The sequence below is a fragment of the Mobula birostris genome, chromosome 4 (genome assembly GCF_030028105.1).
Source record: "Mobula birostris isolate sMobBir1 chromosome 4, sMobBir1.hap1, whole genome shotgun sequence".
In the NCBI taxonomy this organism is placed as follows: domain Eukaryota; kingdom Metazoa; phylum Chordata; class Chondrichthyes; order Myliobatiformes; family Myliobatidae; genus Mobula; species Mobula birostris.
In genome coordinates this window covers 106,740,952-106,762,293 of record NC_092373.1, presented here as the reverse complement: position 1 = coordinate 106,762,293, position 21,342 = coordinate 106,740,952, and the positions used below count along the sequence as shown (strand labels likewise).

The 21,342-nt window shown below is 43.5% G+C and overlaps 1 protein-coding gene across 2 annotated transcripts in view; it reads right to left on the bottom strand.

Moving 5' to 3' along the window:
- Positions 1–21,057, bottom strand: part of LOC140196527 (caspase-6-like) — a 56,485-nt gene extending 35,428 nt beyond the window's left edge. The window contains exons 1-4 of one of the 2 annotated variants that reach the window (XM_072255873.1): positions 20,816–21,057; positions 7,575–7,611; positions 3,748–3,897; positions 167–243 (exon numbers count right to left, since the gene is read on the bottom strand). In XM_072255873.1, the coding sequence (XP_072111974.1) occupies positions 167–243; positions 3,748–3,897; positions 7,575–7,611; positions 20,816–20,834 (283 nt within the window). In that variant the 5' untranslated portion in view covers positions 20,835–21,057. The other variant, XM_072255874.1, reaches the window with a different exon arrangement.
- Positions 21,058–21,342: the final 285 nt, after the last annotated feature.

Here is a 21,342-nt window from a genome sequence, read left to right as displayed (position 1 = left end):
GTGTTTAATTGAATTAATTTTCAATCTAGAAGTTTCAAACAACTGTCAAGAGTTTTGTAATACCCACATTTCCTTGAGAAAAAGTACCACAACTGTCAGTATTGTAATACCCACACTTCCTTGGGAACAAGTAATTGCCGAACTAGGCTGGAATCTGACAGATTACCTTTGTGAATTATCTCCATGATGTCTATTGATTTGAGATTGTCGTAAGTAGACACATCAAAGCCCAGATCTCGTAACCTAATAGAAATGAATAAAGTATATTCCAAGTTACACAGCAGTAGCTTTAATGCAGCTTTTAAAGCCACACCCCTTTGAATCTGCCAAAATAAGTCCACACTAGTTAGCAACAATCACACTGTAAGGAAGATCGCTGCCATTGTACGTGCAAGTTTGCAGCCAGAGATTGTGTCTGGATGCATATTTCACCAGCTGAAACGTACAAACTTAAATTCACGAGGTTCTATTTCCTGTTACTTTTTTAACTCACTGAGCTCAGTATCCCACTGAATTTGAATTCAGTCGACCCCAACATCTTCCAAATAATCAAACAGAAACGTAATCTGAAGCAAACTTGGCTGGGGAACACAGTGGGTTGAGCAGCACCCTGATACATGACTTTAACCATTCCTTTACCTCCATGGATGCTGCACAACCTGCTGAGTTCTTTCAGTAGTTTGAAATAAAAGTGTGTTGGGTATTAACAGGAGTAACATTCAATCATCTAGAAAATCTTCCAGACCAGCATTAGTAAAATATACTGTAATATACATTCAGAAGTCACTTTAATAAGTACAGGAATGTACCTAATAAATTAGTTACAGGTGTGGAACCCAGTGTGATCATCTACTGCTGTAGCCCATCCAAGGGTCGACATGTTGTGTGTTCAGAGGTGCTCTTCTGCACACCTCTGTTGTAACACGTTCGAGTTACTGTCACCTATCAGTCAGGCCATTTTCCTCTGTCCTCTCTCATTAACAAGGCATTTTCGCGCACAGAACTGACACTCACTGGATTTTTTTTGTATTTCAATCCATTCTCTGTAAACTCTAAAGACTGTTATACATGAAAATCCCAGGAGATCAGCAGTTTCTGAAATACTCAGACCACCCCGTCTGGCACCAACAATCATTCCATAGTCAAAGTCACTCAGATTACATTTCTTCACTATTCAGATGAGTAGTCTGAACAACAATTGAACCTCTTGATGCTGTTGTGCATTGAGTTGCTGCCACATGATAGGCTGATTGGATATTTGTATTAAACCCATCTGGTTTGGATTGTAGATGGCGGTCCATTTGATCACAGAGGCTTCTACAGGGTCAACCAGAAGTATTATTGTCCTTTTTAAATACATCTTTTATGATCACATAATGCTGCTGGATATTAAGAACTTAGAAGTATTGTAGGTCTACCCCATCGGGGTGTCGCTTGTTGGTGGAGAAACTGAAGCAGCCGGATGGTGCGGATCAAGCTGCTGTCTGCATCAGAGGAGTCAATGCATGAAGAAGGTGTGTAGTCTTACAGCGAGTAATTGCCATACACCCTATCCTCGTTATATGCGTCTTCAGACAATGCCGATTCACAGTTATGCAAGGAGCCTATTTCTACCAACGTCTCCTTACATGCATCCAAAGCTCACAGTTATGCGAGGAGCACTGCCTTCCTGCCAATACAAGTCATGTGTGCATGCCTCACAGTCTCACTGTTGGGATGAGAAGCACCGCTTTCCCGCCAATACAAGTCAGGTGTGTGCGCCTCACATTCTCACTCCCGCCAGTCTCGCATTGGTTTTGGCAAGGTGTGGATAAGCGATCTTGCGTTCTTAAACTTTTGTTGGTTTTACCTACAGTGCAGTGATTTTGTGCTTGAAATATTTAACTATGCCTCCAAAGTGTCCAATGTCATGTCCTGGGCCATCAGCTGAGCGGCAGAGAACCACTTTAACACTTGTAAAAAGTTGGAAATTATAAACAGCGTGGCATCAGCTGAAGGTAACACAGCTCTGGGACGCTACTGCCAGGAACAGGATCTTGCCTTTAAAGTTCTTTTGTTGCTTAACAATGTGCCAGCCCACCCTAAACATTTGGACAGCACTCATCCTAATATAACAGTGCGTTTCTTGCCACCTAACACAACATCGCTGATTCAACCACTCAACCAAGGTGTGATCCACATTCAAGGCGTGTTCTTTTTTTCACGGTGAACTCTCTCAGATGTTGCAAGCAACAGACGATTTTAAAAATCCTGGGAGTTTACTAACAGTGAGGGAATGGTGGAAGTCGGAACACTTGGCACAAATGGCGATGGACATGGACCCAAGTTTAGAACGGAGTCTGCATTTCAGTCAATCCCTGCCGTCAACCCTTCTTCCCTACAAGCAAATTTATGCTGAAAAACAAAATGCTGCCAAGCAAACAACCCTCACCACTTTCTTCAAATCGGTTTCATCTCCTGTTGCCGGTAGTTCTAAGAGTTCTGTGAGTCTTCCTTCACCCCCTGCTGTGCTTGATATTATCCTGACAACCACACCATCCACCTTTTTCGTGTAAAGCTGCCCGACACCACAACAACCACTCATCTTCCAGAGTGAACACACCTGCCACTGTTGGTGAGTACTGTACACCCTAAGATGTTAACTTTCTATGATTTATTACATTGAATATTACCTTAAATTGATGAAATATAATACAAATGTTGTCTTGTAGTACTGCTTTTGTGTCGCATTGATATGAAAATGTGAATAAATTACAGATAAAACATAATTTAGGAAGCCCTCTGGAATGCATCCCTATTTTCTCCATTTAAATAATTATTCACATTATGCGTTGACTTCGAGGAACGTATCCCCTGCATATAACGAGGATAGGGTGTACTTATTTTTCTTGCAATCGCAAGACCCTGTTGGACACTGTTACTGTGCAATGCTACCAGTCTGATTCACTGATTTAATTGGTGGACAGTGGGGAAGCCGTGTAAGCCCAGTTGTGGTAAGGACTAGGCCTCAAGTTGCGGTTTCACATACTTACAGCCGTCCAGGACAGAGTTGTTGAAGTCGGTGAGCTCCCCAGGGCAGAGTGGCGCGGCGTTCAAGTTGGAGTCAGTGCTGCCCCCGAGTGTTCGCTCAGCAGAAGACAAGCTGTATTGTGTTCATCAGCAGATTTCTGCAATACTCATGGACTCATGGTCCAGAACTATTTTTTTTGTGTGACTGTATCTTACCAATATCTTATACGTGCCATATGTGCCTTGTGCTGTGTGTGATTATTGGTACCGTGTCTTGCACCCTGGCCCCCTAGTAACGCTGATTTGTTTAGCCATATGCATGTATGATTGAATGGCATTTAAATTAACCAAGTGTACAGGTGTGCCCAATAAAGTACCACTTAGAAGCAAAAGGAAATAGAGAAAGGAGAAAGATTGTTTTGAGAGGGAGAAAAGGAGATTACAGAAAATTTATCCTTTTTTGAAATATTATAAATCTTTTGGCAAGATTGATCAACTTCAACAGTAGGTCAGTAGGTCTGCTGTAGACAACCTCACATTTACACGAGATTAACAGTGAGGCTAAACCAGTCATTGTACATTATGCAGTGATTCATGACTCACTGCACACCTTTACAACGCAACATTGCAGAACTATTTATAAAATAACATATTCAAATATTGCACATGAAACTTAATATTGTTCCTAACATGTACTATGTTACTGAAGCAGTACAATGAAGACGATGGTCGATATACCTTCTTTCCAGGTTCATTTTGTCAGCGTTAGTACCTCCTCTGCTGGGCAAACCCAGATACCAGTAAAAGTGTTCGTGATTGAAGATTAGGGCAGTCCCTCGCCTGCGGTGTTTCATGTTGTATTCAAGACTTGGATCCATTTGATCAATACTGTGACAAAGAACATTGGGTCAAACTCCATGAAAGTAATAAGGTGCATTTGATAGCAAGTAAGAAAAGCTATGTGCCAAGAAAATACCAAGGCAAAAGCAGAGAAGTTTAATCAACTCTCAGTGACGTGAGGCAACAGAAGTTAGGAATTTTAAAATGCAAACAGCAGGAATTCTGCAGATGCTGGAAATTCAAGCAACACACATCAAAGTCGCTGGTGAACGCAGCAGGCCAGGCAGCATCTCTAGGAAGAGGTACAGTCGATGTTTCAGGCTGAGACCCTTCGTCAGGACTAACTGAAGGAAGAGTTAGTAAGGGATTTGAAAGTGGGAGGGGGAAAGTGGGTTAGGAATTTGCAATTTTTGAAAAATTCACTTGATCTCTTAAGCAAGTTTACCACACATATTTTAAAGTGTACAGAAATATCAATGACAGGTACCTCAACTATCTTGCTGTAGTATGGAAATAATTTTTATATATAAAAAGAATCAGAGTTGTACAACACAAAAATTAGCTTTAATCCAACTTCTCTATGCTAAGGGTGATGTCTGCGGTTATTTCATTTGCCTACATCTCTCCACTCACTTTCTATCCAAGTACTTGTCAAGTGCCAATTGTAACTGCATTGGACTTTACCAGATCCTCTGGTAGCTTCTTCTTCCATATAACCACCATCCTCTATTCCTCAAATCTCCTTTAGATTTCTCCCCTCTCATCCTGAAGCAATTCCCATCAATTTCTGACTCCACCATTTGAGGGAAAAGACTCTTTGTCTCTCAATTTTATAAACCTGGAAAGATTTTCAGGTTTATACCTTCCGCGGTCTCCAATGTTCAAATGAGAATAAATGCAGATGATCTACAGGGCAAACTGCAGGTCTCCATTCCCGTTTAATCTCTTTTGTACTCTTTCTAATGCTACCACATCCTTTATGATTTGATTCAATAAGTTAGGAAGTAATTAGTTCAACTTTTCTTTACCCAATTGCAATACTATTGTACTGCCATACTAATTGGGTAGATATTTATCCTTGATGAGTTTTATGACGTTAACAATTCTTTGAAGACACAAGTTGTATTTCTGAAGTACCTGGTTCTGAGGCTACAGCCAGCTCCTGATTTGGGTGCAGCATTGAACTGGCTACCAGATTGTGAGCTCACTTTTGAGGGCTAATGTTCTGTGGATTATTTTTTATCTTTTAATTATTTGCACTTTTTGTCCTTTCTTTTTCACACATTGGATGAATGACTGTCTTTGTGGTGTGGGGTTTCTCGTGAACTCTATTGCATTTCTTTGATCTTTGGCTGTCTGCAAAAAGATGGATCACAGGGCTGCGTGCCAGGGGATGCGTATGGGCTACAAACGTTGAATAATGCTGTGCACTAGTGGTCCTATTTATGATGGCGCTAGTGATCAACGCTACCAAAGGTGATGTCCTCAAGATCGGTCACAAATCAATTCCTTTCACATCTTTTTATTTGAGAAATTGCTCTGTTACTGTTAGAGCCTGTAATCTACCTTCTGGCTGTGTGATTTCAGGCCAACTGGGTGATCTGGTGCTTTGCTGCTTCTGTCAGGGTTCCATGAGGCTGCGACCAAAGCCTGTGGCCGGAGGCCACGAAGCCAGGAAATGCAACGCCAGCCCACTATCGTCTTCATCTCTCACCGAGAAGGGTACGCATGGTGGGTGAATTACCAGCCTCTCACTCCTGCTGCTGGAGTTGTCTGCACATGGTGGTCTCTCACTCACTGCTTCTGAGGGAAGGTCCTTGAATCCGAGTGACCCCTCTCTCCCTTGATGTTGTCGGTAGACGGTACTGTAGCAAGATTTAATTGACATGGATGGTAGATTTGGACTCTCAGGTTTATGACGTGTGCTAGCTCTGGTCACATTTTTTTGTTACTACTTCGGGTGATTTTTGAATGTGACTCCAGAGAACTCCCATACATTGCCACCAAACTCAGTTCCCCTTGCTTCTACCATCTACCTAACATCTACAAGCCTGACTGTTCAGGTATACCTACTGTCTCTGTCTGCTTCTGCCCCACTGAACACGTGGCCTCATACCAGCTATATTTTATCCACCTTGGTTCAGGCAAGCCTGCTGATAACGAACACTGAGCTGAACTGTATTGAAAGATGGCTTTTGTGTTTTGCATTCTGTGTGTCTTTCACTGCCGTTTGTGTTTTTTTTGGCTGGGGGAGGGGGTTGATGTTTGATGCTTTTCTTTGGGTGGGTTGGTTCCATGGTTCTTCTTGTGTCGTGACTGACTGTGGGGAAGACAAATTTCAGGGTTGTATACTACATACAAACTTTGATAAATAAATGTACCTTGAACTTTGACTTGGCTCTTAAGAGTCTCTAAAAAGACCCTATTGTATCTGCCTCCACCACTGTCACCGGCAGCCCATTCCACACACTCACCACTCTCTGCGTAAAAAACTTACCCCTGACATCTTCTCTGTACCTACTTCCAAGCACTTTAAAACTGCCCTCCAGTGTTAGCCATTTCAGCCCTGGGAAAAAGCTTCTGACTATCCACACGGTCAATGCCTCTCATCATCTTATACACCTCTATCAGGTCACCTCTCATCCTCCGCCGCTCCAAGGAGAAAAGGCCGAGTTCACTCAACCTATTCTCATACGGTGTGCTCCCCAATCCAGGCAATATCCTTGTAAATCTCCTCTGCACCCCTTCTACGGCTTCCACATTCTTCCTGTAGTGAGGCGACCAGAACTGAGCACAGTACTCCAAGTGGGGTCTGACCAGGGTCCTATATAGCTGCAGCATTACCTCTCGGCTCCTAAAATCAATGCACCGTATGTCTTCTTAACCACAGAGTCAACCTGTGCAGCAGCTTTGAGTGTCCTATGGACTCGGACCCCGAGATCCCTCTGATCCTCCACATTGCCATTAATATTATACTCTGCCATCATATTTGACCTATCAAAATGAACCACCTCACACTTATCAGGGTTGAACTCCATCTGCCACTTCTCAGCCCAGTTGTGCATCCTATTGAGGTCCTGCTGTAACCTCTGACAGCCCTCCACACTATCCACAACACCCCCAACCTCAGCAAATTTACTAACCCATCCCTCCACTTCCTCAGCCAGGTTATTTATAAAAATCATTAAGAGAAGGGGTCCCAGAACAGATTCCTGAGGCACACCACTGGTCACCAACCTCCATGCAGAATATGACCCGTCTACAACTACTCTTTGCCTTCTGTGGGCAAGCCAATTCTGGATCAACAAAGCAAGGTCCCCTTCGATCCCATGCCTCCTTACTTTCTCAATAAGCCTTGCATGGGGTACTTTGTCAAATGCCTTGCTGAAATCCATATACACTACATCAACTGCTCTACCTTCATCAATATGTTTAGTCACATACTTAAAAAATTCAATCAGGCTCGTAAGGCACAACCTGCCAGTATGCTAACAGGGACAGATTCACTTTCCACTCAACAATGGCAGAAGCCTAGGTGGAGGATATACCCTATATCAAGAAATTGGGAAGGTCAAATTCACCAGATTAATCCGAAATAGTAATAAAAATCCGACAAGTCTTCATGATGGATTTATCACATTGCCACCAAAGAGGAAAATGGTTAATTAAATATAAATATTGAAATACACATCATTAAAATAATTATAATTAAATCCATCTCATACCTTTGAAAAATTGTTGGATAGTCAACTTCAGTGGTATCTGAAAAAGAAAAGTATTTCCATCAGCACCAATTCGACTTTCCTTTATTTCTTTTAACCTTTACTAATTGTTGAGGTCTTCTGCTCTGATTTGAAGATACTGAAGCAGTCAAGACACTGAAAATACTGTAGCTCTTTGCTTCAACTTCTGTGTCAGACTTAGTAGTTGGATTTTCTCTTGTTAGACATCATTATTTCCCGACACTTCTAAGGCACAAATGTTACTTGCCATCTATTATCCCAGATCTGGACATTGTCCATGACCTACTGCAACTGGATGTTTATTTAACTCTGGAGCTCAGCTCTTTCATCCACACTTAGACAATGTCTTAATGTTCATAAAACAGTCAAAGTCCATAGATTTCACAATTATCTCAGAGGCCATTTAATAAGTATATAAGGAAGGAGCAAGAGGGTATCTAGGGAAATAGTTGATCCCCCAAGGAACTAAAAGTGTGGAGACAGAGGACGTAGGCAAGATCTTAAATGGATGCTTCTTGTTTATATTCACCGAAGAGAAGATAATGGGGCATAGCATGCTCAGAGAAGAACATGTTGCAGCATATCAGTATAAAGGGAGCTGAGGTGTTATTTACCCTGAAGTACACAAGGGTAGATACATTCCAAGGACTAGCTGAGATCCATCCCAGAATGCAATGGAAAAAGATATTGCTGGGCCCCAGTAGATACTTCTGCATCTTCGTTAGACATGGGTGTGGTACCAGAAGATTGGTAGAAAGCTAGTATTGTTCCTTATTTAAGAAGGGTAGCAGGGATAAGCCAGGTAATTATAGGTTGGTGAAAACAGTATGCTAGTGATAGGGAATCTATTGGAGGAAGTTCTAAGGGACAAGATTTGTGTACATTTGGAAAGGCTGAAATTGATTAGGGACTTGGTGAAGAAAAAAACTGGAAACACTGATTGAGTTTTCTGAGGAGGTAAAGGAATGAAAGCAGTGTGGTAGATATTGTCTACCTGGGTTTTAGTAGGGGATTTGATACTATAGGAAGGGTGCAACCATACTGTAGCAAGCACAAAGGAGATTCACCAAGTTATTTCCTGGACTGAGGACTTCAGTCATGGGGAGAGATTCAGTGTACTGATTTGATTGCTGCATGGTGAAAAGGCTTAAGAAAATAAGATCACAGACAGGGGAGATAACAACAATCCTTTTCCCATGTAAACAGAATCAATAACAAGACAGCATAGGTTTAAGGTGTAAGGAAGGTGCTTTAAAGGGGATATGAAGGGTACCTTTCCTTCTACAGAGTGCAGTTAATATATGGAACATGCTGCCAGAGGAGACTGCAATCAGGTACAATTACTACATTTAAGTGACCTAGAGACAGGCACTTAAATAAGAAAGACAGGGGAGGACACGGGCCCGGTGGGGAGAGGCAGGGGTGGGTATCGTCCCAATAGGAGCAATGGACCAAATGGTCCCAATAGGTGAACGCAGCTATTACCAACTGTTGGGAGGGATATGCCCATGATATATTGGGCAGAATCCACTACTCTCTGTAGGTTCTTACAATCTGCACATTCAATCTGACCATGATGCTGCCAGTCAGGACACTCTCCACAGTACATTTGTAGAAGTTAGAGTGTTTCTTTGTTAAGTGTGACAGCCCAACCTCATTATCTCCTTAGAAAGTAAAGAGACAGGCACGATTCCCTTAGGATTGCATCTATGTGCTGGGCTCAGAACACGTCATTTGATATGTTATTGCCCAGGAATTTTAAGCTCTGGAATCTCTCCACTGCCTATCCCCTAACTTACATACAATTAAAAATTAAATAATTTGCACTCTATCTTGTCTATGCCTGTCAGTAGCTTTTAGCTTTCTGTGCTCCATGGAAAGGAAAGTCAAAGTATCCCTATCTCCTCAACCATTTCCAGCAACATCCAGCTCCTTCCCTACAGGGAAGGAGAGGGGGATCCAGAGGGAGGTGATGGGTAGAATGAAAAGAGAAAGGGGGAGGGGAAGAAGTTAGAGAAATCAGTGTTTGTGCCATCAGATCAGATCATACCATCGTGTTACCCAGGCAGAACATGTGCTGTTGCTCCTCCAACCCAAGTTTGGCCCCACCAGACAGTAGAGACAGCCAAATGGATAGACAAGTCGAACTGAGAACAAGGAGTCAAACTGAAATGGGTAGGCATTGGGAGAGATTCCACCTTTTGTGGTGGACAAACTGAAGGTGCTTGACAAAGCGATTCCCCAACTGATGTAGAGAAGGCCACACTAGAGCACTGGATACAATAGATGATCCCAACAGATTCATCTGATTTATCACTGCACTGGATTTGTATGCTCAGGTCTCTGCAGTAAAACTGGAAATGATCTTAACATAGAAATGAGCTTTCTGGCCCATCATTCCATACTGACCCTTTTGCCTATCCTCACTAATCACACTACAACTGTATCTTTTTTATGCCTTGCCTAGTTAAAGTTTTTAAACATGATAATTGTATCTAACTCCACAATGTATTTTGGCAGTGTTTCCAATATTAACAACTCTTGAAAAAAAACACACGCCCTCAAGACCCCTTTTAAAATGGCTACCTCTCACATTAAACCTTCTTGTTTTTGATATCCTTACTCTAAGAAAAGAAAGTTTGGCTGTTTACCCTGTCTATGACTCTCAGAATCATATACACTTCTTCCAAGTCACCGCTCAAGGGAGCACAAGCCCAGCCTATCCAATCTCTCCCCATAACCAAAGTATTCTAATCGAAGTAATATCCTGATGAACCTCCTCCGTATTCTATCCAACATCATCACAATCCTTCCTGTAGTGTGCCAACACTGTATTCCATCTGCCATTCCTTTGTCCATTTTCCAAATCTGTCTAAATCCTGTAGCCTACTTCTTCAAAATGACCAGCCCCTCCACCTATCTTCATATCATCCGCAAACATTAGAACAAAGCCATCAACTCCATCAATCCAAATCATTGCCATATAATGTAAAAATAATTCATCCCAAAACAGACCCCTGTGGAACACCACTAGTCACTGGCTACCAGCCAGAAAAGGCTCCCTTTATTCCCCCTCTTTGCCTCCTACCAATCAGCCATTACTTTATCTTTCCTGCTAGAATCTTTCCTGTAATACTCTGGGCTTGTAGCTTGTTAAGCAGCCTCATGTGTGGCACCTTGTCAAAGGCCTTCTGAAAATCCATGTACACAACACCGCCCGATTCTCTTTTGTCTATCCTGTTTGTTATTTCTTCAAATAATTTCAACAGATTTGTCTGTCAAGACTTTCCCTTGAGGAAACCATGCTGACTACAGCCTATTTTACCATGTGCCTCCAAGTATCCTGAAACCTCATCCTTGGCGATCGACTCCAACATCTTCCCAATTACCGAGGTCAGACTAACTGGCCTAAAGTTTTCTTTCTTCTGTCTCTCTCCCTTCTTGAAGAGTGGAGTGACATTTGCAATTTTCCAGTCTTCTGGAACCATTCCAGAATCTAGTGATTCTTGAAAGATCATTACAAATGCCTCCATAATCTCTTCAGCCATCTCTACCTTCAGACCTTTCAGTTTCCCAAGAACCTTCTGTCTAGTAATGGTAACTTCAACACCATGACCCCTGACACTGGAACTGCCACTATACTGCTAGTGTATTCCACAGAGAAGACTGGTGCAAAATACTTATTCAGCTTGCCATTTCCTTGCCCCCCATTACTACCTCTCCAGCATCGTTTTGCAGCGGTCCGATATCCACTCTCGCACTTGATGTATCTAAAGACTTTAATATTATTGGGTGGCTTAATTTTATTCTATCTTTACCTTCTTAGTGATGTTTTTAGTTGCCTTCTGTTGGTTTTTAAATCTTCCCAAGCCTCTAGACACAGCCTAACACGTACAAAGCCATACTGACTATCCTTAATCAGTCCATGACTATCCAAATGCTCATGTATCCGGTCCCTTAGAATCCTTCCAATAATTTTCCCACTGCTGATGTCAGGTTCACCAGCCTATAGTTCCCTGGTTTATGCTTAGAGCCTCTCAAACAGCTAAACAACATTGGTTGCCTTCCAATCCTCTGGTACCTCACCTGTGGCAAAGGAGAATTTTTTTTACATATCTCTGTTAGGGCCTTAGGAATTTCTACATTTGCCACCCACTGTGTCCAATGAACACCTTGTCAGGCCCTGGGGATCTATTGACCTCAATTTGCCTCAAGACAGCAAACACCTCCTCCTCTGTAATCTGTATAGGGTCCATGAAGTTGATGCTACTTTGCTTCACTTTTATAGACTCTGTGTCCGTCTCCTGGGTAAATACAGATGCAAATTATTTATGATCTCCCTCATCTCTTTGTGCTCGATGCACGGATTACCATTCTGATCTTCCACTGGACCACTCCTGTCCCTTGCAATCCTTTTGCTCTCAACATATCTGTAGAATCCCTTAGGATTCTCCTTCACCTTGTCTGCCAAATAACTTCATGCCTTCTTTCAGCCTTCCTAATATTTTTCTTAAGTATTCTCTTGCATTTCATATGCTTCATAAGCCCCTCATTTGTTCCTCCCTGCCTATACCTGCTATTGACCTTTTTTTTCCTTAAACAAGTCTTCAACATCTCTTGAAAACTGAGTTTCCTTACACCTGTTCTTTCTACCTTTTATTTTGACAGCATATAAACTTTGTACTCTCAAAATTTCACTTTTGAAGGTTTGTCACTTACCAAGTACACCTTTACCAGAAAGTAGCCTGTCCCAATCCATGTTTACCAAATCCACTCTGATACTATCGAAATTGGCCCTTCTCCAATTTAGAATCTCAACCTGAGGACCAGACCCATCATTTTGAACGCAAACACAAGGAAATCTGCAGATGTTGGAATTTCAAGCAAATCTCTTACTACCTCTTCTTTCAGTTAGTCTTGATGAAGGGTCTCGGCCCAAAACGTCGACTGTACTTCTTCCTATAGATGCTACCTGGCCTGCTGCGTTCACCAGCAACTTTTATGTGTGTTGCCATCATTTTGAATATTTGTTTTGGAAGCTAATGGCATTGTGAGCACTAAATCCAAACTGCTTCCCAACACAAACTTCAGTCACCTGCCCTGTCTCATTCCCTAACAGCAGATCCAGTATCACACGCTCTCTTGTTGGAACTTGATTAAGGAAACTTTCTTAAACACATTTGACAAACTCTATCCCATCCAGTCCCTTTACAATATGGGTGCCGCAGTCAATATATGGAAAGTTAAAATCACCTACTATAACAACCTTATGTTTCTTGTAATAGTCTGCGATCTCTACAAATTAGTTCCACTAAATCATTCAGACTGATGTGTAGTCTGTAATTTAGCTCCATTAACGTGGTCATACTTTTCTTAATACTCAGTTCAACCCATAATGCCTCAGTAGACAAGCTGTCCAGTCTGTCCTGACTGAGCAGTGCTGTAACATTTTCCCTGACTAGTAACACCACCCCTCCCCCTTTAATCTCTCCTGCTCTATCACTGCTAAAACAACAGAAACCCAGAATATTGAGCTGCCAGTCCTGCCCCTCCTGCAACCAATTCTCACTAATGGCTGCAACATCGTAATTCCATATGTTGTTCCATGCCCTGAGACCTGCCTTTCCTATGATAGATCTTGCATTGAAACATACACAGCTCAGGACATTAGTCCCAACATGTTCAAACTTTTGATTCCTCACTTTCTCTGAAGACTTAACAACATCTGCCTCCACAATCTGTTCTGGCACTCTGGTTCCCATCCCCTACAACTCTCATTTCTGGAGGTCCAATCAGCAGCAGAAGCACAGCATGGTGGCAAGGTCGGTGACACTTGTTTAAAAGGAGAGCTCTGTGGGTGTTTGGACATGCCGGAGGCCCAAGCAGCGGCAGGAACAGAACACAATGAATTAAATAAAGTACAGAAGGGACAAGTGGGACGGCCGCTGTTGGGAGTAGGCCAGTGGTGAGAGTAGGAGTGTCCGGCTTTGGCTCAAAGGAGGCTTCAGCTCCGAAGAGACATTGGATCTGGGTAAGTATCTGTTAAGGCTCCCTTTTTCTCTCTCTCTTGCTGTGCCCATTGTCTGTTCCTCATGCCAGATGTTGGAGTCCTGAGAGACCCCAAGTCTCCCAGAGAACTACATCTGCGAGAAGTGCATCCAGCTGCAGCTCCTTGAAGACCGTGTTAGGGATCTGGAGCAGCAACTGGATGACCTTCGACTTGTACGGGAGAGTGAGGAGATGATCGATCAGAGTTACAGGGAAATAGTCACCCCAAAGTTGCAGGAGGCAAGTAGCTGTGTGACTGTCAGGAGCAATGGAAATGTGAATAGGCAGTTAGTGCAGAGCACCCCTGTGACCATTCCCTTCAACAAGTATACCGTTTTGGATGCTGTCATTTGGGATGACCTCCCAGGGGAATGCCATGGAGACCGGGTTAGTGGCACTGAGCATGGGTCCGTGGTGCACAGGGAAAAGAAGGAGAAGAGGGGAGCAGTAAAGATAGAGGGCTGACAGGACTGACTGTCAAGGGAACAGACAGGAGATTCTGTGGACATGAACGGGACACCCAGATGGTATGTTACCTCCCAGGTGCCAGGGTCAGGGATGCCTCGGGTCACGTCCACATCATTTTAAGAGAGGGAGGGGGAGCAGCCAGATGACTTGGTACATATTGGTACCAATGACGTAGGGAGGAAAAGCAATGAGGTCCTGAAGAGAAAATTTAGAGAGCTGGGCAGAAAGCTGAGAAGCAGGACCTCCAGAATAGTAATTTCTGGATTGCTATCTGTGCCAGTTGCCAGTGAGGGTAGAAACAGGATGATCTGGCAGGTAAATGTGTGGCTAAGAAGCTGTTGAAGGGGGCAAGGCTTCAGGTTCTTGGATCATTGGGATCTCTTCTGGGGCAGGTATGACCTGTACAAAAGTGAGGGGTTGCACCCGAACCTGAGGGGGACCAATATTCACTTGGGCAGGTTTGTTAGGGCTGTTGGGAAGGGTTTAAACTAATTTGACGGGGGGGTGGGAACCAGAGTGAAGGGACTTAGGATAGGACAGATGGTAAAAAAGCAAAGATAGCGTGCAGTCAGATTGTCAGGAAGGGCAGGCAAATGATAGGACAAAACTGCAGCCAGTAGAGCGAGTATCAGTGCATTAGAAATGCAGATTCAAAAAAGGGTAGCAAATACAATACTCAAGGTGTTATATCTCAATGTACAGAGTATAAGAAATAAAGTGGATGATCTTGTTGCACTATTACAGATGGTCAGTTATGACGTTGTGGCCATCTCTGAATCATGGATGAAGGATGGGAGCTGAATGTTCAAGGTTACACGTTCTATCAGAGGGATAGGAAGGTAGGCAGAGGGGGTGGTGTGACTCTGCTGGTAAAGAATGGCATTAATTTAGTAGAAAGATGTGACATAGGATTCGAAGATAACTGCCAAGGGTAAAAGGACCCTAATGGCAGTTATATACAGACCTCCCAACAGTGGCTGGGATGAGGACCACAGATTACAAAGGGAAATAGAAAGGGCGTGTCAAAAGGGCAATGTTATGGTAGTCATGGGAGATTTTAAACGGAGGTCAATTGGGAAAATCAGGTTGGAAATGGATCTCAAGAGAGTGAGTTTGTTGGGGTTTTACAGCAGTTTGTCGTTGGGCCTACTAGGGATCAGCTATACTGGATTGAGTATTGTGTAATGAACCAGAGGTGATTTGGGAGCTTCAGGTAAAAGAACCCTTCGGAGGCAGTGATCACAATATGATGAATTCAACTTGAAATTTGAGGGGGAGAAAGTAAGGTCTGACATTTCAGTGGAGTAAAGGAAATTACAGTGATAGGAGAGAAGAGTTGGCCAGAGTAAATTGGAAGGAGCTGTTGGCAGGGATGACAGCAGAGTAGCAATGGCGTGAGTTTCTGGGAATAATGCGGAAGGTGCAGGACATGTGTATTCCAAAAACAAAGAAATACTCAAATGACAAAATTGTGGCTGATAAGAGAAGTCAAAGCTAATGTAAAAGCAAAAGAGAGGGCAGACAACAAAGCAAGAATTAGCAGAAAGACAGACAATTGGGAAGCTTTAAAAAACCTAGACAGCAATTAAAAATTATTAGAAGGGAAAAGATGAAATATAAAAGCAAGCTAGCAAATATGATCAAAGTGTATAGTGAAAGCTTTTTCAACTATGTAAAAAATAAAAGAGAGATGAGGGTGGGTATAGGACCGTTAGAAAATGAAGCCGGATCTGGCAGGTGAACTAAATGAGTATTTAGCATCAGTCTTCACTGTGGAAGACACTAGCAGTATACCAGATGTTGTAGTGTGTGAAGGAGGAGAAGTGAGTGCAGTTGCTGTTACAAGAGGGAAAGTTCTCAAAAAGCTGAAAGACCTAAAGGTACATAAGTCACCCGGACCAGAGGAACTGCACACTAGGGTTCTGAAGGAGGTAGCAGTAGAGATTGTGCAGGCATTAGAAATGATCTTTCAAGAAAAATCATTGGACTCCGGCATGATGCCTGAGGACAGGAAAATTGCAAATGTCACTCCACTCTTTAAGAAAGGAGAAAGGCAGCAGAAATTCAGACCAGTTAGTCTGACATCAGATGATGTTGGAGTGATTTGTTAGGGATGAGGTGATGGAGTACTTGGTGACACAGGACAAGGCAGGACAAGGTCAGCACGGTTTCCTTAAGGGAAAATTGGAATTCTTTGAGGGAATTACATGTAGGATAGATAAAGGGGATGCAGTAGATGTTGTATATTTGGACTTTCAGAAGACCTTTGACAAGGTGCCACACATGAAGCTGCTTAACAAGTTAAGAGCCCATGGTATTACAGGGAAGTTACTAGCATGGTTAGAGCATTGGCTGATTGGTAGGAGGCAGCGTGTGGGAGTAAAAGGATCCTTTTCTGGTTGGCTGCCAGTGACTAGGGGTGTTCCGCAGGAGTCGGTGTTGGGACCACTTTGTTTTATGCTGTATATTAATGATTTAGATGATGGAATAGATGGCTTTGTTGGCAAGTTGTAGATGATACAAAGAATGGGGGAGGGGCAGATAGTGTTGAGGAAACCGGAAGGCTGCAGAAGGACTTAGGAGAATGGGCAAGAAAGTGGCAAATAAAATACAATGTTGGAAAATGCACGGTCATGCACTTTGGTAGCAGAAATGAATGTGCAGACTATTTTCTAAGAGGGAAGAAAATCCAAAAATCTGAGATGCAAAGGGACTGGGACTCCTTGTGCAGAACACCCTAAAGGTTAATTTGTAGGTCGAGTCAGTGGTGAGGAAGGCAAATGCAATTTCAAGAGGACTAGAATACAAGAGGAGGGCTGTGATGCTGAGGCTTTGTAAGGCACTGATGAGGCCTCACCTGGAGTATTGTGAACAGTTTTGGGATCCTCATCTAAGAAAAGAAGTTCTGGTATTGGAGAAGGTTCAGAGGAGGTTCACAAGGATGATTCTGGGAATGAAAGGGTTATCATACGAGGAACATTTGATAGCTCTGGGTCTATACTCGCTGGAACTTAGAAGGATGAGGAGCGATCTCTCTGAAACCTTTCGAATGTTGAAAGGCCTGGACAGCGTAGATGTGGAAAGGATGTTTCCCATGGAGGGGGAGTCTAGGACAAGAGGGCACAACCTCAGGATAGAGGAGTGCCCATTTATATAGCTAGGGGTGCACATAAATTTATATAGCTAGAGGGTGGTGAATTTGTGGAACTTGTTACCACAGGCAGCTGTGGAGGCCAGGTTGTTGGGTGTATTTAAGGCAGAGCTTGATTGGTTCTTGACTGGTCACGGCATCAAAGGTTACAGGGAGAAGGCCAGGGAATGGATTGAGGAGGGGAAAAAAGGATCAGCCATGATTCAATGGAGGAGCAGACTTGATGGGCCAAATGGCCTAATTCTGCTTGTGTCTTTTGGTCTTATGGAGCTGGAGAAATTGTAATGGGAGATAAGGAGATGGCAGAGGAACTGAACGAGTATTTTGCATCAGTCTTTACTGAGGAAGACATCAGCAGTACACCAGACACTCAAGGGTGGCAGGGAAGAGAAGTGTGCGCAGTCACAATTACGACAGAGAAAGTACTCAGGAAGCTGAATAGGCTAAAGGTAGATAAATCTCCCAGACCAGATGGAATGCACTCTCGTGTTCTGAAGGAAGTAGCTGTGGAGATTGCAGAGGCATTAGCAATGATCTTTCAAATGTCGATGGATTCTGGCATGGTTCCGGAAGATTGCAAATGTCACTCCGCTATTTAAGAAGGGGGCAAGGAAGCAAAAAGGAAATTATACACCTGTTAGCTTGACGTCGGTGGTTGGGAAGTTGTTGGAGTTGATTGTCAAGGATGAGGTTACAGAGTACCTGGAGGCATATGACAAGATAGGCAGAACTCAGCATGGATTCCTTAAAGGAAAATCCTGTCTGACAAACCTATTACAATTTTTTGAGGAAATTACCAGTAGGCTAGACAAGGGAGATGCAGTGGATGTGGTATATTTGGATTTTCAGAAGGCCTTTGACAAGGTGCCACACATGAGGCTACTTAACAAGATAAGAGCCCATGGAATTACGGGAAAGTTACATACATGGATAGAGCGTTGGCTGATTGGCAGGAAACAGAGAGTGGGAATAAAGGGATCCTATTCTGGTTGGCTGCCGGTTACCAGTGGTGTTCCACAGGGATCAGTGTTGGGGCCACTTCTTTTTACATTGTACATCAACGATTTGGATTATGGAATAGATGGCTTTGTGGCTAAGTTTGCTGACGATATGAAGATAGGTGGAGGGGCTGAGGAAACGGAGAGTCTGCAGAGAGACTTGGATAGATTGGAAGAATGGGCAGAGAAGTGGCAAATGAAGTACAATGTTGGAAAGTGTATGGTTATGCACTTTGGCAGAAAAAATAAACGGGCGGACTATTATTTAAATGGGGAAAGAATTCAAAGTTCGAAGATGCAATGGGACTTGAGAGTCCTCATACCGGATACCCTTAAAGTTAACCTCCAGGTTGAGTCAGTAGTGAAGAAGGCGAATGCAATGTTGGCATTCATTTCTAGAGGAATAGAGTATAGGAGCAGAGATGTGATGTTGAGGCTCTATAAGGCACTGGTGAGACCTCACTTGGAGTACTGTGGGCAGTTTTGGTCTCCTTATTTAAGAAAGGATGTGCTGACGTTGGAGAGGGTACGGAGAAGATTCACTAGAATGATTCGGGGAATGAGAGGGATACCATATGAGGAACATTTGTCCGACTTGGACTGTATTCCTTGGAGTTTAGAAGAATGAGGGGAGACCTCATAGGAACATTTCGAATGTTAAAAGGCATGGACAGAGTGGATGTGACAAAGTTGTTTCCCATGATGGGGGAGTCTAGTACGAGAGGGTATGACTTAAGGATTGAAGGGTCCCCATTCAGAACAGAAATGCAAAGAAATTTTTTTAGCCAGAGGGTGATGAATCTATGGAATTTGTTGCCACGGGCAGCAGTGGAGGCCAAGTCATTGGGTGTATTTAAGGCAGAGATTGATAGGTATCTGAGTAGCCAGGGCATCAATGGTTATGGTGAGAAGGCGGGGGAGTGGGACTAAATAGGAGAATGGATCAGCTCATGATAAAATGTCAGAGCAGACTCGATGGGCCCAACGGCCTACTTCTGCTCCTTTGTCTTATGGTCTTATGGTTTTATGAAATAAATGCCACCCCCTCCACCCCGTGCAGCACTAGCAAACCTTATAGGGGTAAGGGAAGGATGACAGAGGTGGATTTTCTTTTTAATACAGAGTGGTAGGTGCTTGGAACACGTTGCCAGAGTGGTGGTAGAGGCAAATACATTGAGATGTGCAAGAGACTCTTAGGCACGAGTGACATTAAAACAGAGGACTTCTGGGAGCGAAGGCACAGATTGATTTTGGAGTAGGTTAAATGATCGGCACAACATTGTGGGCCAAAGGGCCTGTACTGTTCTATGATGTAAATGATACACCTGCCATCTTGCTATATCTCAATGTCAATGGAAGCAAAGCATATTGAATTGTATCTACATTGGCTGAAAACCTCAAAGATAGTGTTAAGCTAAATTCACAGACTTGCTTTACTAAAGTAGATGCACTGGGTCATTTTTACACAGAGAACAAGTCAGATTGTCAGATACAGATTTGGGAATCCCATAACCTGACAGAATCCAAATGAACAAACACAAAAAGTTCTGGAGAACAGCAGGTTAGGCAGCATTCTATAGAGAGGCGTTTCCGGCAGAGGCCCTTCATCAGGCCTGGAAAGGAAGGGGAAAGAAGCCAGAATAAGGAGGTGGAAGGAGTACAAGACAGCAGGTGATAGGTGGAACCAGGTGAGGTAGAAGGTGGGTAACGTGAGAAGCTGGGAGGTGATAGGTGGAACAGGTAAAGTGATGTCTGAAAGAAGTATTGACCATGGGGGGAGTTGGGGCACCAGAGAGAGGTGATGGGCAGCAGGTAAAGAGATTAGAAGGAGTAAGAGGGGAATCAGAATGGGGAATGGAAAAGAGAGAGGGGGGAGAGAGAAATTACGGTCAGTTAACGAAATCGATGTTTATACTATTAGGTTGGAGGCTATGCAGAGGTGTTACTGCTCCAACTTGAGAGTGGGCTCATCATGGTTGTACAGGAGTCAACAGACTGACGGGTCGGAATGGAAAAGGGACTTTGTTATCACAAAAAACACATAACATTTTGGTGTCTCAGATTTCTGGTACCTGTAACATTTGCTCCCGTTTTGAGTTACGGCCTTAGTGGGCAAGCACAGCCCTGGTTACATTGAGACGCGTAATGGAGAGTGCTTCACATTAGGATGCAAAATAATACTCAAATCAGAATAGTGCAAGACCTAGAGGTGCATCTGAAGATCCTCCTATATCTATCTAATCAGGGCCAGATAATGTTCCTCAGCCTTCGCCTATTAATGCGCCTTGCTGCCGCAGAGAAAACAATGATGTCTCCTGAGTATTAACAAGGTTGTTTTGTTTAATGCAAAAAAAAACACCCTGCTGGAGGACCTCAGCCGGTTAAACAGCATCTGTGGAGGCAAAGGTACGGTCAACGTTTTGGATAGACCCCCTACAACAGGTAGCTGTAAACATTCAATCAAGGCTGAGTAACTGACCCGAGTCACAGACAGTGCTGTCACTAGTCTCTGGCAACACCACCACCTCAGTTCACCCAACGAATCCCCTCCACGTTACCTCTGGCCATATCTGCCATGATTGCAACAAAGACTTTAGCGACCGCGCTCAGTCCTCTCCACTATGGCCTCGTCCTTTGTCTTTCGGAGCAGAACTTCCTGGATGCCCCACCTGCTGCTTTCCCTCCCCCACCTCCCGGTGCGGATTGGCCGACAGGCTGTCAGTTACTGGCCGGAACGCCCCGGCCCCCGGCCCGGACGCTTTCAGGGGTATTCCCGTAGGGGGACGTCTCGAAGCATTTCATTGCTGGTCCGCTGCTGAGATTCTCTGCAGTGTGACCTGGAACGTGCAGAATCGGAGTTATATTTTCGCCCCACTCCTTGTATGCATGTCGTCAGCACGTCAGTTACGCCTAACCCATACCTACCGTACCAATCCGGTCAAATTGCGGTGGTTCATGCACCGAACTATATCTTGTTGTTCCGACTATCCCCAACGATGATTTAGTATTCTCACAAAATTGAAATCTAGTGGCTGATATCAACACGAGCTCGTTATCACAAAAACAGCCTTACTTCCTATTAGAC